This window comes from Myotis lucifugus, unplaced genomic scaffold (genome assembly GCF_000147115.1).
Source record: "Myotis lucifugus unplaced genomic scaffold, Myoluc2.0 scaffold_1119, whole genome shotgun sequence".
Lineage (NCBI taxonomy): Eukaryota > Metazoa > Chordata > Mammalia > Chiroptera > Vespertilionidae > Myotis > Myotis lucifugus.
In genome coordinates, this window is record NW_005872167.1 from 49,306 (window position 1) to 64,770 (window position 15,465).

General features: G+C 43.6%; 1 protein-coding gene across 2 annotated transcripts in view; it reads right to left on the reverse strand.

The window, feature by feature from the left end:
* NVL (nuclear VCP-like) overlaps positions 1 to 15,465 on the reverse strand; it is a 45,031-nt gene that overhangs the window by 983 nt on the left and 28,583 nt on the right. For both annotated transcript variants that reach the window (XM_014449330.2, XM_023748076.1), the window contains 4 exons: positions 9,055 to 9,161; positions 7,376 to 7,452; positions 5,034 to 5,122; positions 3,434 to 3,504 (listed from right to left, as the gene is read on the reverse strand). In XM_014449330.2, the coding sequence (XP_014304816.2) occupies positions 3,434 to 3,504; positions 5,034 to 5,122; positions 7,376 to 7,452; positions 9,055 to 9,161 (344 nt within the window). The remainder of the gene's footprint in view (positions 1 to 3,433; positions 3,505 to 5,033; positions 5,123 to 7,375; positions 7,453 to 9,054; positions 9,162 to 15,465) is intronic.

Below are 15,465 nucleotides of genomic sequence, written 5' to 3' on the forward strand. Positions count from 1 at the left end.
GGGGGTTGGATCACTCTACATTTTCAACAACGAAGTATCAGAGTTCTAGTTGCTTCACATTCTTGCTACCCTTTGGTGTTGTCAGTCTTTCACATTTAAGCCATTCCACTCCTATACGTTTATCCCAAAGCAATACAGCAAGTTTCCGTTTTCCAGCCCTTTAAAATATTTTTATAAAATCAAATTTTGGCCGAAACCGGTTTGGCTCAGTGGATAGAGCGTCGGCTTGCAGACTCAAGGGTCCCAGGTTCGATTCCGGTCAAGGGCATGTACCTGGGTTGCGGGCACATCCCCAGTAGGAGATGTGCAGGAGGCAGCTGATCGATGTTTCTAACTCTCTATCTCTCTCCCTTCCTCTCTGTAAAAATCAATAAAATATATTTTTTTAAAAATCAAATTTTGTTAGAGTATTCCTCTGGATAGTTAAAATGTTCACAGGCTCAAAAAGATCTATAGCCCTGGCGGCGGACTCAGTGGGTGGAGTGTTGTCTGCACTTAGAGGTCGCTGGTTCGACACCCAGTCAGGGAACATGCCTGGGTTTTGGGCTCGATCCCCAGTAGGAGGTGTGCAGGAGGCAGCCGATTGGTGCTTGTCTATCGCATCGATGTTTCTCTCTTTCTCTCCCCTCTCCCTTAAAAATCAAAACATATTTAAAAACATGTATATAAACAGTTATAGAGTGAAAAAAGGCTTTGTTCTATGCAGCCCTCCATCAATATATCCTTTTAGATTGTCCTCTGCATATATGTGCAAATACACCAGAATCAAGCAGCATCACTAAGACATACATGTATCCTTCCTAAAAGGATAAAAAGACATCTACAATGTCCGGAATTATAGGTTCAGATGTGCTTTTAATAGAATCCACTGGATTGAGTCTCTCATGTAGTCAATACATTCTAATTAGCAAAAGCTACTGTCAGTGTAACATTAATGGAGTTGAGTGACCAGGTTAGCAGGTATCTATGTATACATTTATGGAAGTGCTTACCATACAACTCCTAATTGCTCATAAAGATTAGGAACTATGTCTACATGATTTTATATCTTTTAAGGCCAGCAGCGTGTCTGGCCTAAGTATATAGTAGGTACATGATAAATGTTTATGTGCAGATGGAAGAATGAGATCTTAGGCAATCCATTAGGTGGTTTTTCCTCTCATAAATGTCAATGTGAGAATAATCAGGCAAATAGATGACCCATATTATCCTGAGTGTGAAGAAAAGAATCAAAGTTCTCTGGCCAGTGGGTGTGAAAACCACTAAATCACTGAGTTAACAAAGAGTAGGGTTTCTACGATGTGCGTTTTATAGAGGACAGAAAAAAGGTGTAATTTATGTTTGAGTGAGACTGGCTTCCTGATAGTGGAACAAGGCCATAGTGGGCGGAGTGAAAAGACTATAATTTGAGGTAATAAAGAGGTGGGAAAATAATCTCAAGGTCTCAACATTTATTAACAGTTAACCCTGCCCCAGGTCACTGGTGAGCCGTTAAGGCTGAAAAACAACAACAAGGCAGCCGAGTAAGTTATGCCCTGCTGGTCTGTGAAGTGACACATGCTGGACGCGAGGGCTTGGCTTCGCTGAGCAGAGAAAATAAAGGATGACACAGCTGAAACGAACATTCTGGATTCAAAAAAGCAACTGGCAAAAAAGAGTCCCAGCTTAGTTGCTGGGATATCTGTCATAATGAACTGCCAGCCTATTGAGTCTTCTTGGGGCCACGAGAGACATAGCCCCTCACCAGAAAGTAGAGCCGGGCAGGATCTTCAGATGGAGCCTGGCGGGTGGGTACCAGCAGAGTGTGAGTGGATGAGGCAAACAGGCAGAGCTCAGAAGAAATGTTGCTCACCGTCCTCACTTCCCACCCTCAACCCGTTAGTGAGGACTTACTGGGCCAGGTGACAATGTCTGCATTTGGCCTCTAAACCAGACCCTACTGTTACGCCAGCCAATTGCTGGACACCAAATCCACTTTACCTGCTGTTACTATCCGACCCCAAGTTCAGCAACGTGAGGCACCAGGGAAGCAGCTGCTGCCGGGAAAAGAGGTAGCAGCTCGATTCGACGGCTTGAGAACATGCCTAACATTCCAGAACTATAAAGACCAGCTCTGCAGACCCTGGGAGAGCACTCACATGCCTACCTCCTTTCCTTTTCTTTTTCAGACATCTCCTGGTCATCTAGTTAATGTTAACTCACTTCAAAGCCAACTGCTATTTCTCTAAGTATGTCTGAAAGGCTAAAAAACTATAGCAAGTGTTCCTTTCACATTTAACCAAATCTAGTGATTCTCTCAGTGTGAAAAAAAGGCACAAAGTCCAAACCCTCCACAAATAAGGCAGATGACTAAGCTGATTATTACAAGTCAATTAACTTGAGTACTAGTTTTATTTTCATCTTTTCATTCTAGGGCTTGAAGTCAAGTTGCCCCTTAGACCCAGCCAGAGTGAATTCCTAGCTGGCCAGTAAGTGGTTTTGGCATGAGCTCCTCACCTGAGCTGGACCAATCACAGGCTTCCCTGAGACTCTCCTGCTAGAGCCATCAGGGATTCCCTTGCTACGGGGGCTAATAACCGAGTAACCTGTATGTCTGGGCCCGCAGGCAGCCATCTTCCCCCCAAGATGAGGTTTCCCCCAGCCTGCCCAATGCCAGCTACACCCTCAGCGTTCTTATCTTCTTGGAGCTAGACAACTCAAACTAAGCGCTGGGGACTTACCCGTAAGTTTCAGGAAAGTAAAAACATCTTCATAATGTCAGAAAAGGTTAAAAAACCACTCTGGCTTTTTCTGACATAAAATGCCAGATTTTACATGGCCTTTCTTACTTTGTTGAGGTCTTGTTTGTGTAAGTTAAAATGGTTGTCATGCAGTGAAGTCTGGCAGCTATGACACTTACAAAGAGAGCTGGCAGGGAGATACCCAGCCCTGGGAAATGTGTGGGTTCGCTGCTGCCGAGGTCCGTTTTGTTCATGTGGATGCCTTTAGTTTCCGGATCCTGGAGCTGTGATGTGCCTTAGCCACAAGGACCTGCTTGTAGACTCCACCACAACTACCTTTAAATCGTTAGCCCTTTATCACCCAGCTCAGTGTTTCTCATTATGATTATTGATTGAAAACTGTAAGTCAAAGTCCAAACAGTTATATGAATAGATTGCTGTGTTTCTCATTATGATTACTGGTGGAAAACTCTAAGTCAGCCCTGGCCGGGGAGCTCGGTTGGAGCGTCATCCTGAGAAGCCAAGGTTGAAGGTTCAATCTCCGGTCAGGGCACGTACAAGAAGAATCTACCAATGCAAGCATAAATAAGTGGAACAACAAATTTCTCTCTCTCCAGGACACTCACACAGGCAATCATTTTGTTTTCATGAGGTCGTACCTACCGGTCTAAATTCTAGTCTCTTTTCTCTCTACATTTAAGAACATTTCTTACCTTTTTTGATATAGATGACTTCACTTTCTTGAAAGCTTCTTCAAAGTGCTTCTGACTAATCTTGAGTTCACCTGCGGGGCAAAAGCACATACACACACATCTGGGCACAGTATGCTGGTTGTGATTTATAAGTTTCTCTCGAGACTTCCAACCATTCCAGGGAACAGCGAGGAAAGCGGTGATGACATTGGGGCTAGTCTATTCAGAACAATATTCAAACAAGATGTAGGACCCTTGTTCCTTTTAGCTTCATTTACATAGTCCGGACCATATTTAATTTTACTATAAATGGTTATGTTTTATATAATGTATTTTAGTGCAATCTCCCCTTGATCCAAGCAATTTATTTTGAAACAAATTATATAAAAAAGTACTTTGTCTTTAATTAGAGAGAGATTTTTACCCCTTTAAAAACAAAAAAAGGTCCCTGTGTATTATTTATTAGTTTATGCCGCCTGCCCCCCGCCCCCAGCTTTACGGAGATATTGTAGACATATGAAAGTTAAGGTGTACAACATGATCACAAGATACATGCATGTACTGCAAAATGATGCCCATAATAAAGTGTGTTAACACCTGTAGCAAAAGCAGGGATGTCAGAATGTGTTCTGTGTTTACAAGACAACGTCCAGACAGAGTCATTAGTAGCTGCCAATGCGTGTACGGTGGTGTTAATTTTTAGTTACAAAACAAACCCCAAGCTAGTCATCAGATCCAGCTCTCAGACAGCCTACTACCACAGATGATGTCTTTTACAAGAGATTCTAATTTTGCTCATTCTATCCCACCTACTTTAAAAAGGAATTTAAAATAGATGACAATAAAAGAAGTTCAGATAACTGAATCTTAAAATTAACCGAAAACCTCGGGACTTCATGACTGAGATATGTGTGGGGACGAATCTAAGCTGAGCACATGCTGCTGTAACCGTAAATAAATTTAACTCTAAGATTCCTGGAGGCCTAAGGAAAAAAGATGGTGGGGGGGGAGGGGGAAATCAGCACAAATAAAAGACATCTTTTGGAAATCTACCGAGCAAAAAGGAAATCAACACAGACTTGAATTTAGATAAAGTACAGGTTTAGAGGAAAAGGCAGGCCTTCTTCTTTTTTTTTTTTTAATATATTTTATTGATTTTTTACAGAGAGGAAGGGAGAGAGATAGAGTGTTAGAAAAATCGATGAGAGAGAAACATCGATCAGGCCTGGCTGGACTGCAGGCAGAAAATGAGTCTTTTTTGGCCACACTTACCCAAATCATATGAAGACACTGTCAAATGTGAGGAACAGAGCCGAGCTGTTGAGATGGCCCCAGACCATCACATAATCACATGTACTGATTTTGTCTTTTGAAAGGAGAGTCTAAGTGTACGGAAAGTTATTTCAATTTTCATTTCTCACGTGTGTGTGTTTCTACATAATATTAATATTTTCTCCTTAAAATTTACATCATATTCTGAAAGGTTTCTAAAGGTCCTATCAGACAGTTTTACTATCACAGATGAGAGACGCCAGACAATGGTCACGTTCCCGATCGACAGCGGTTCTAGGTGTCCAGAGTGACAACCAAGAGAACTGAGAGCCTCTGGGGAGAAGCGTACCTTTTTCATGTCCACTTTTCTCTCTTGCCATTTCCTGTCTCAGGGCACAGACAGAAGCTTCCCGCACCAGAGCAGAGAGATCCGCGCCCCTGTAATGAAAGAAGTCGTCTTACTTATTTATTCTTAGATACTGTTTGGGCCAGAAAGAAGCCTGAGAGAAATTTTCTTTTAAGTCGCATATTAAACAGTCAGAAAAGAAACTGACCAATAAATGTGGGATAAACTAATTACAGTCAGTAGGAAAGAGTTTTAGCTTTCACTTAAAATATTTTCTAACTTTCAGAAGGAAGGAAATCATGGAGGAAACAACGCAATGAATCATAAATAGTCCCATGGTAACAGCTATAGATACCCAAGTTAATATAAAAAGCTTAGAACATCGCCCGACTAGCATGGTTGTGGTTGAGCATCCACCTATGAACCAGGAAGTCATGGTCTGATTCCCAGTCAGGGCACATGCCTGGGTTTCGGACTCGATGCTCAGTAGGGGGCGTGCAGGAGGCAGCTAATCAATGATTCTCTCTCATCATTAATGTTTTTCTCTTCCCCTCTCTGAAATCAATAAAAATATACTAAAAAGAAAAAAAAAGCTTAGAACATCATCAGTAGAAAGTGACACACCATTTATTGTAGATTTTTGTTCAGACGGCCTGTGCTAAGTGCTGATGGCCCATTCCTAAATTACCTCACGTCTAAGACAAGCTTCTATATAAAAAGTCATTTATGGCTCCATGTTCAAAAGGGGAAAATACAAAGGCTATAAAGTCTTTGATGTATTTGATTCAAGCTCAAGCTAAGTGAACTCTTAAGTTACTTAAAATATGACAAGAACTAACAAGCCTTCATTTAATTATTCCATGTAATAATATGCTGACTCCACTTGAGTTCAATAGAAGACAATGGTGCTGACTGGTGTTTCACTACATTAACATCTTGACCAGGTCTTGGCGATCCTTTGAGAAAGACCTTGAATTTGGGACAAAAACCTTATTTCCAGACATTAACCTACTTTATTATACAATGTTGATGACCCACATAATATATAAAATGAAAGACTCACAGAGTTTAAATTATTAATTGAACCCAATGTTTCTGTTGTAAAATGTTAGGGTTAGAACATTAGCTAATAATCACATACATGCTGGGCTCGTTGAGACCATCTTAAATGAGCCAAGGTTACTGACCAGAGCGCATCTCTCTCAGGGCCGTGGGGGTGGCAGAACGAAGATTGACACTCAGAGTCTAGATGCCCATATATTAAAAAATTAGAGATAAAACATCTCTGACCACACTCCCTAAAAACGATCAGCATGGCTTCAAGTGAAGTCATATTGATAAGAGATGGTGATGGGACTTCTTCAACGGGGACAGGAGATAACGGAGGCGCAGCGGTTCTCAACCTGTGGGTTGCGATCCCTTTGGGGGTCGAAGGACCCTTCCACAGGGGTCGCCTAAGACCATCCTGCATATCAGATATTTACATGACGATTCATAACAGTAGCAACAATACAGTTAGGAAGTAGCAACGAAAATAATTGTATGGTTGGGTCACAGCATGAGGAACTGTATTTAAAGGGCCAGAAGGTTGAGAACCAGTGCTCCAGTGGATGTGTTCTTTGTCTGTAAGTTTACGTTGCTGAATGACAGATTCCTGATGTTCTCAACAATGAAAACCCCGCCTCCGTCCACATTATTTGGCCTTGACCTACAGGGACATCATGAACCCCAAGTATATTGTGGACAGTCAACAGAGCCTTTCAAATAAGCCAGAGACATCTTCCCCTGATAAGCTTGTTTCATTTCTTCCTGTACACTCAAACGGGAAAGTTAACCAATTTCCTTAAAAACATATGGGAAAAAAAACCAACACCACCAAAAACTACATCCACCACACAAATATGAGTGCTGAAGGCAGAAATGTTTCACTTCCTGCGTTGACTACGGGCTGTGTGGATGCTCATGGGTGGATGTGCTGCGAAATAAGTTCTGAGCCATGGAAATGAGCACACATCGCTTATTCTCTTCGAAATGCTGAAGCACCTGGATAACCGGTCACAAATACTCCGAAGGACGGACGGACGGACAGACAGTATGTGAAGGGCAGCCCTGGTGGTCAGGGCAGCTGAGTAACAAGAGTCAACACATGAGAGGACCCCCCCCACTTCCGAAATTCCTCCTTGTGGGAGCTGCTTCTCTAAAAGGAAAGAGCAGGAAAGGGCCAGACCCTACACCAGGGGCCCCACAGGATACCCGACTTAATCCTCCCAGCATCGTCCTTCTCCCTCATGTGACACACGAGGACACTGAGCCTCAGAGAACGAACTTGCGACTGAGATCCTTACGAATAGCAATCACAGCGCTGGTCACCAGCAATCGCTTCCAGGTTGACATCTGTGTCCAGTGGGGGTTTGGTGCCATTCTGAGTGAGAGAGAAAAAACTATTTGTCATTGAGGGTTCAATGACCGATACTTTTCCACATGCAAGGTTCTTAATAAACAGCACTGGCTACGTGACTAAATGAATATAACTGACTCCCGCAGCAGTGTTACAAGATTTTTACAAATTTCCATTTTGAGAAATGAGGTTAAGAAGCAGGCTCCAGCCCTAACCGGTTTGGCTCAGTGGATAGAGCGTCGGCCTGCGGACTGAAAGGTCCCAGGTTCGATTCCGGTCAAGGGCATGTACCTTGGTTGCGGGCACATCCCCAGTGGGGAGTGTGCAGGAGGCAGCTGATCGATGTTTCTCTCTCATCGATGTTTCTAACTCTCTCTCCCTCTCCCTTCCTCTCTGTAAAAAAATCAATAATATATATATATATATTTTTATTTTTATTTTATTTTTTTAAAAGAAGCAGGCTCCAAACCTGGGCAAGCTAAAGGCAACTTATGCTTAGGAAGTTTGAAGAATCTGTCTGCAGTTGCAACAAAAACAAAACATCACCAAGAACAAAATCACCAGCTCAGTCTTCCCCAAGGTGAGGAAACCCATTTCCTTTGCTGATGAAATGTGGCCACGACGTAAGCAGTGCTTGGTCTCTACGTGCGTACGTGCGTGGTTTCTGGTTGGCTGGGAAGGGAGAAGTAATACTGCAGCCGGCCAGGAGTGAACAGCAGGAAACTGCTCTACAAGAACAGCACAAGCCTTCCGCTCAATGTGTTCTTTCTCAGCCCTTTACCTAAACTCAACCCTGACTGTGGTGCCAGTTCCCCTTTGGCTCCTACCAAGAGATGCTGGAAAGGACAAGTATCAGAACAGTCTCAGCATTCCAACAGCACTAACACAGCACCGTGCGTGCACACAGGATGTGTTTAGTGACGTTTCTAGTACCTCTCAGAGGCAAACAAAACAGCTTTTAGTGATTTAAAAGGTATGACATAAATGATAGGTTCGTGAGTATTTGCTTTATTACTCTGATTCATAACTTACATATACAAAGCCTATAGTCCTTGTAGCAATTATTACATTAGAAAAGAAATAGCTTAAGAAGAAATATACACACAAAAAGAGAATATTTGCCACTAAGCTTCAAGGTAAGTGTAAATATTAGCACGGCGTTGCTCCAAGCAGGATGTGGTTCAGTTCCAGCACCTCGTGCAGTCCCTCACCTGCCTCTGGGCCCGCACTCAGACGGTGCCCCTCCCTCCTCCCAGCTGGGCGCATTTAAGAATTTCATGAGCTGTACATCTGCTAGCTGCTACTATTTAATAAAATGCAAATGTTCATCTAACACAGGCTCAAGGAACTATACACTCAAAGATGGTTAAAACGGTACGTTTAAGTGGGAGTTTAATCACTATTTTAAAGACTATACTATCTCGAAGCATCTGTAGACATCAGATAACCTTTCTGGCTTCTGGGATAAGGGTAAGTTTTAATAACATTTATAGGGAAAAATGAAAGACAGACTGGGCAAATACTTAAAGCTGCAGAACAGAAGGTGATGAGGCATCCTCAGCTGCTACTTGTCTGTATTTAAAATGAGAGGAACAGACACAAAAACATACCATCTCCTTTACTCACTTTTGTGATGGTTTTCAAGATGGCGAGACGATCTGCCGGGGGCGGCAAGCCCACGAAGAGGGTTTTGTCCAGGCGGCCCGGGCGCAGGATCGCAGGGTCAATGATATCTAGAGAAGAAGGGAGAAGGGAGACAGGGGTCTTAAAGAAATAGAACAGAGTCTTTAAAAAATATGTAATTAACACGAGAGATGGGAAGAGTATGTTTTTTAAAAGAAAAAGCTGATTAGACTTCATGAAAATGAAAGTTTCTCCTTAAAAATATAGGCTCTTAAGAAAGGGATAAGCCCCGCCCCCCCTTCCTGCCCAAACCTGCTTTCCTCCAGGATTCTCATCTCAGATAATGACCCCTGCCCGCCTCCCAAATATTAGGCAGGTTTCTCCTTCCCTCTAATGCAGTGGTTCTCAACCTTCTGGCCCTTTAAATACCGTTCCTCATGTTGTGACCCAACCATAACATTATTTTCGTAGCTACTTCATCACTGTCATGCTGCTACTGTTATGAATCGTCATGTAAATATCTGCTATGCAGGATGGTCTTAGGCGACCCCTGTGAAAGGGTCGTTCGACCGCCAAAGGGGCCGCGACCCACAGGTTGAGAACCGCTGCTCTAATGGGAGACACATGCTATCAAGTCTGCCTCCCATCACCTCGACCCTCAGTCAAGGCCAATGCAATGTCCTCCGTGAGTCTACCTGCACCTCTCTGGGACCCCTTACAGTGCTGCCAGGATTACCTCCTAAAATACACATCCAATTCTCTCAACTCCTGCTCCTCACTGCAGACCAAAGCCTAACTTGTCTGTATCATGCTAGAGCATCATCTGACAAGCATGTCTAAGGGTCATCTGAGTCTACAGGGCAAAGATCTCAAACATTTTGGTCTCAGGAAACCTCTGCACTTTAAAAAATGATGGAGGGCTCCTTTGTAACCTTTCTGCCTTGCCCTTCCCTGACCCCACTTGTCCCTAGCGGCCACTATAAATTAGTTTGCATTTTCTAGAATTTTATATAAGTAGTATCATACAGTATGTATTCCGTCTGTTTTCTTTTACCCAACATAATTATTTTGAGATTTAGCTAAATTGCTATGTGCATTTATACTTGATTCTTTTAAAAAAATATATATTTTATTGATTTTTTACAGAGGGGAAGGGAGAGGGATAGAGAGGCAGAATCATCGATGAGAGAGAAACACCGATCAGCTGCCTCCTGCACACCCCCTACTGGGGAAGTGCCCGCAACCAAGGTACAAGCCCCTTAACTGGAATCGAACCTGGGACCCTTTAGTCCGCAGGCCGACGCTCTATCCACTGAGCCAAACAGGTCAGGGCTATACTTGATTCTTTTTTATTGCTGAGTACTATTCCACTGTATGGATACACCCCAATTTGCTTTTCATTCTTCTGTTGATAAACATTTGGGTCAAGTCCACTTTGGGACTATGTGCTATGAATACTCGTGAACAGGTCTCTGTATAGGTGTTTGTGGGATGCAAAGCAGTATGACTATATCACACTATAGGTGTATACTTAACTTTTCAAAACCAGGGATCAGGCCTAAGCTGGCAGGTGGACATCCCCTGAGGGGTCCTGGACTGCGAGAGGGCAAGTCTGTGCTGAGGGACCTCCCCCAGTGCACGAATGTCGTGCACTGGGCCTCTAGTCAATGGTAAGAGAGAATCATGGATCAGCTGCCTCCTGCACACTCCACACTGGGATCAAGCCTGGAACCCTGGCATGTGCCCTTGACCAGAATTGAATGAGGAGGGACCATTCAGTCCACAGGCCGATGCTCTATCCACTGAGCCAATCTTGATTCTACTCTCCAACATCCATATCCAATCCACTAGCAAATCCTGTCAACTCTATGACACAACATGTCCAGATTCTTTCTACATCCCCAGGCATCACCTAGTACAACAAACAACATCTTGCACTTGGACTATTGTTGTATTTCCTAACTGAATCCCTACATAATTGTGTCAGAGTCAAGATATCAATTCTTACATCTGCAATGAAAAAGTCACCAACAACCCCAAAGCTTTAAAGACAAAATGCATCACTCACAAATGAGACGGATGGCCGAAGAGGAACACTTCCTATCTGTTGATCAAGAAACAACCTCAATGTCCACCAACTGGTGAAGAAATAAAAGGTGGTGCAGCCACACTAGGAAGAATTTTCCAGCAACAAAAAGGAGTGACGTGTCCACACATTCTACAACATGGATGAACCCGGGAAACATCACTAAAGTCAAAGAAGCCAGACACTGCAGCCCACATATTGTACGATTCCATGTACATAAAATACCCAGAACAGGGGAATCTATGGAGACAGAGTGTAGATTAGTGGTTGCCTAGGGCTGAGGTGGGGGAAGGATGGGGAGTGGCTACTAACTGACACAGATTTCTTTTTAGGGTGATGGAAATGTTCTAAAATTAGACTGTTGGGATGGCTCTCTCTGTAAGTATACTCAAAACCACTGAATCGTATATTTAAAATGGGTAAAAATTATGGAATACTGCATATGCCACTAAAGCTGATTTTTACAAAAATTAGGTCTTCAGACTAATGAGACTCTCACTGTGCCAGTGAAAATTATTACAAGATCAGACAGCCTTCATGAAACAGAAGTATAGCTCTCCTATGATTCATTAAACAAATAGTTACTGAGTGCTACTATGTACCAAGGTACCCATAAATCAGCAGAGGTGATGCCAGGGCCTAAGTTAATTTTAAAAGGGCAGTACTGTGCCAAAGGGTAAGATATACAGGCTTGACTATGGCATCTAGTCATTGGTCAACTGCCTTCAAGGAACATTCAACCATGATCCAAAGCCATTCAGATTAGATAGGTCATGAGACAGTACATTTCACTTGGAATTCAAGTGGCTGAATAATGAAATAAACCTTTTCTTTGTAAGTCATCCATACTTTCATCTGACAAATAATTATAGAGACTTTTTATTGATTTTAGAAAGAGAGAGGAAGGGAGAGGATAAGAGAGCTAGAAACATCAATGATGAGAGAGAATCACTGATTGGCTGCTTCCTGCATGCCTCACCTGGGGATCGAGCCTGCAACCCCAGCATGTGCCCTAGTGGGAATAGAACCCTGACCTCCTGGTTCATGGTCGACCCTCAAGCACTAAGCTACACCATCTGGGCTGGATAGAGACCTTGACCTAGAGCTCTCTCTCCAATATAAAAGTGCAAACCTAATCCTGGCCTCGAAGAAGCTTAGACATAATTTACTTATTACTTTTTTCAACTGAGCCATACATAGAAGGCAGAAACTCTTTCTAGATGCTGAAATGCTGTCGAAACAGACCCCTACTGAGTAGAAGAAAAAGTAACAAGCTGGTGTAGCTGTCTGGGTTTCATAAACGATGTATGCTGTGCAGGAGTGTTTTTAACCAGTTAGACAGGGAGTTAAATGGGAATAGGTAGTTCCCTCACCTGAGAACATCCTTTATGAAAGTTGGTATTCAAAGAAGGGAATACAAAGGAGTGTGTAGGAGAGATTAAAACTAGGCCACCTGTGGTCTAGATGTGATTGTACCAGGAGCTTCATGCCCTTGGGCTGAGCACAGGGAAGTGGTTTATTCCCAGAAGAGGGCGGTCACAGTTCTTCAGAACAACCAGAGGTAGAATGGGGAGAAGAGAGTCTTTTCATTTACTTTGTAAAAATCAGTACCTCAAAAATTAGGAAGAAAAATAAAGACAGAGCTAGAAATAGGAGAAAAGAAGACATTTAGAAGATCAATTCGGGAGGGTTTAAGATCCACCAAGTACTAAGCATATACATAAAACAAATGAACAAAAAGTCACATAAAAAGGACCACAATGGCATAGACCTTTAAAGAGAGAGAGAGAGAAAAAAAAAAAGCAACACCTACAAATTATGGGGAAAAAAATGTTTTCAATTCAAATTCTATACCCTGCCAGGCTGCCAATCAATAATGAGAACAGAATAAAAATAATTTCAAATATACAAGAAGTCAAAAAAGTTACCTCCTGCATGACCTATCTTAGAAAAGCCACTGAAAAATAAACTCTAGCAAAATGAGAGAGTAAACCAAGAGAGAGATAAGATCAGAAACAGAGGGCAAAGCAAAGCAACCCAGGAAGGTGATCCTGAAATGACCCGGCCTCAGAGGGTGGCCAGCCCAGACAGAGCAGGAGGGGGGAAGGCTCCAGAGGGAAGGCTCTCGATTAGAAACAAACCATCAAAGGAACACATCAGATGAAGAACAGGAACAGAGAAAATAAAGCAAAAGAAAATATTAGGGTTATTAAATTTAAGAATAACAAGCTCAAATGGAAAAGGAAACCCAATCACAGAATTATTCTTGGGAGCAGAGAGAAATATTTAGTCATCAGTAATGTAAATACTGACTAGTGATTTAACCGAAGTTGTGATCAAACTATCTTTTATCTATATCATAAAAGGCCGTTACGGCGTCACGACCAAAGGAGCAGTGGCTCTTGTGGCAGAAGGCAGGGTGCAAGCTACTAGTGGCAGAGGGCGGGGCATGAGCTACGAGCAGCGATGGGCGGGGCGGCCAGCTTTCGTGTGTGCTGGGCCTCTAGAGTGTATACACACACACACACACACACACACACACACACACACATACATATATATATATATAAATAAGGCTAATATGCAAAATGTACCCTTGGGAGTTCGACCAGGAGACCGATTGCTCGCTATGATGTGTGCTGACCACCAGGGGGCGGCATGGAACGAAGGAAGGCCCTGGCCAGCAGTCGGAAGGCCCCAATCAGCCCTGATTGCCGGCCAGGCCTAGGGACCCTACCTGTGCACAAATTTTGTGCACCAGGCCTCCAGTATTAAAATATTAGGACAGAGTGAAGAGAACAGAGGTATGGGGGTGAGGATGAGGGGGTAGAGAAAGGGTGAACACAAGATAATGATCTTCATCTACCTTAAAAAGAAATTAATGGGCAGTGTGTAAAATGGGTGAGAAAGAACCATTTGAACATATTATTTGAAAATATGGAGGAAATACAGAAGAAATAGCTCAAGGAGTTTACAAGTGGTTGCCTCTGGGCAGGGGATGGGGAGGGGTGGGACAGAGAACCGTTTTTGCTATAGGTTTTGCAGGGTCATTTGATTTCCCTGAGTGGGTTTATCTTTTTCATGCCATTCTAATTGGATCTAAAACCACAAAGACTTGTTATGCCCATTCTCTTAGGGAGTTAGTCAATTCACAGGAACTGAGTCACACAGAATAAACAGTGTTGAAACCCTCCTGTGCCTTCCCATCACGGCAGGCTAAAATCCACACCCCTTATTGTGACATAAAAGGCCCCCAGCACCTCTCCATCACTGCCCCCACCACTCATTCCACTCGGGACACACTGGCCCTCTTGCTGTCCTCCAAAAAAGGCCAAATCTGTTCTCACCTCGGGCATTCACGCGTCTTGTTTGCTCTCTCCCTGGAATGCTCTTCTCCCAGGTTTCTGTATGGCTTAATCCTTCACATCATTTGGATTCATGAAATAATCACCGTCACTTCTGACGAAGCCTCCCAGGCCCATGGAGTCTAGATTAGCATTCCTCTCCCCAACCGCCAATCATTCGGTCTCCTCCTACCCGGTTTTATTTTATTTCCCTGTCTATTATTTCTCCTGTGTTCCCCAGCCCCATAGGAGAATATACGCAGGCAAAGAATTTTTCTGAATTAACCTCTGAAGTGTTAGCTTTTGAATTCCCAAAGCTCAGCAGAACCAGGCATAATCAACTCAAAATCAAATACTTGATGAACGAGAGAGTCAATTTTCTCAGAGGTAATTCCTACTTCCTGTTTTTGAATCTGGGCTTTCCTGTCACTGTCCTGACCAACAGCGTCTGCCCATCCTGGGCCTTGCCTTTAGGAGGAATGGCAGCTCCCACCCTGGTCTCCTGGGACCCAGCAGCCATGTGAGAAGTCGGAGTACTCAGAGAGCAATGCTCATGGAAGTCCGAGCCACCCGGGAGGTCTTGGAAGAGGACAGTTAGTGTGGGGGACAGACATGCCAAGGGACACCAAGGCACCAGACATGAGTAAGAAGCCCCCCTGGCAGGGGTTCTCCGGCCCAGCTGCTCCAGCTGATGGCACAAGGGTCAGAGTTGGACAAGCCCTTCCTGGATTCTCGACCCACAAAACTGTGAGCAAAGTAAAAATGGCGATTTTAAGGCACTAAGTACCGCAGGAGTCTGTCAGTCAGCAGTAGCTGACCAGAACATCAGGCAAGAAGGGATTTCTTGCCCTGACCGGTTTGGCTCAGTGGCTAGAGAGTCGGCCTGGGGACTGAAGGGTCCCAGATTCGAGTTCCGGCCAAGGGCATGTACCTTGGCTGCGGGCACATCCCCGGTAGGGAGTGTGCAGGAGGCGGCTGATGGAT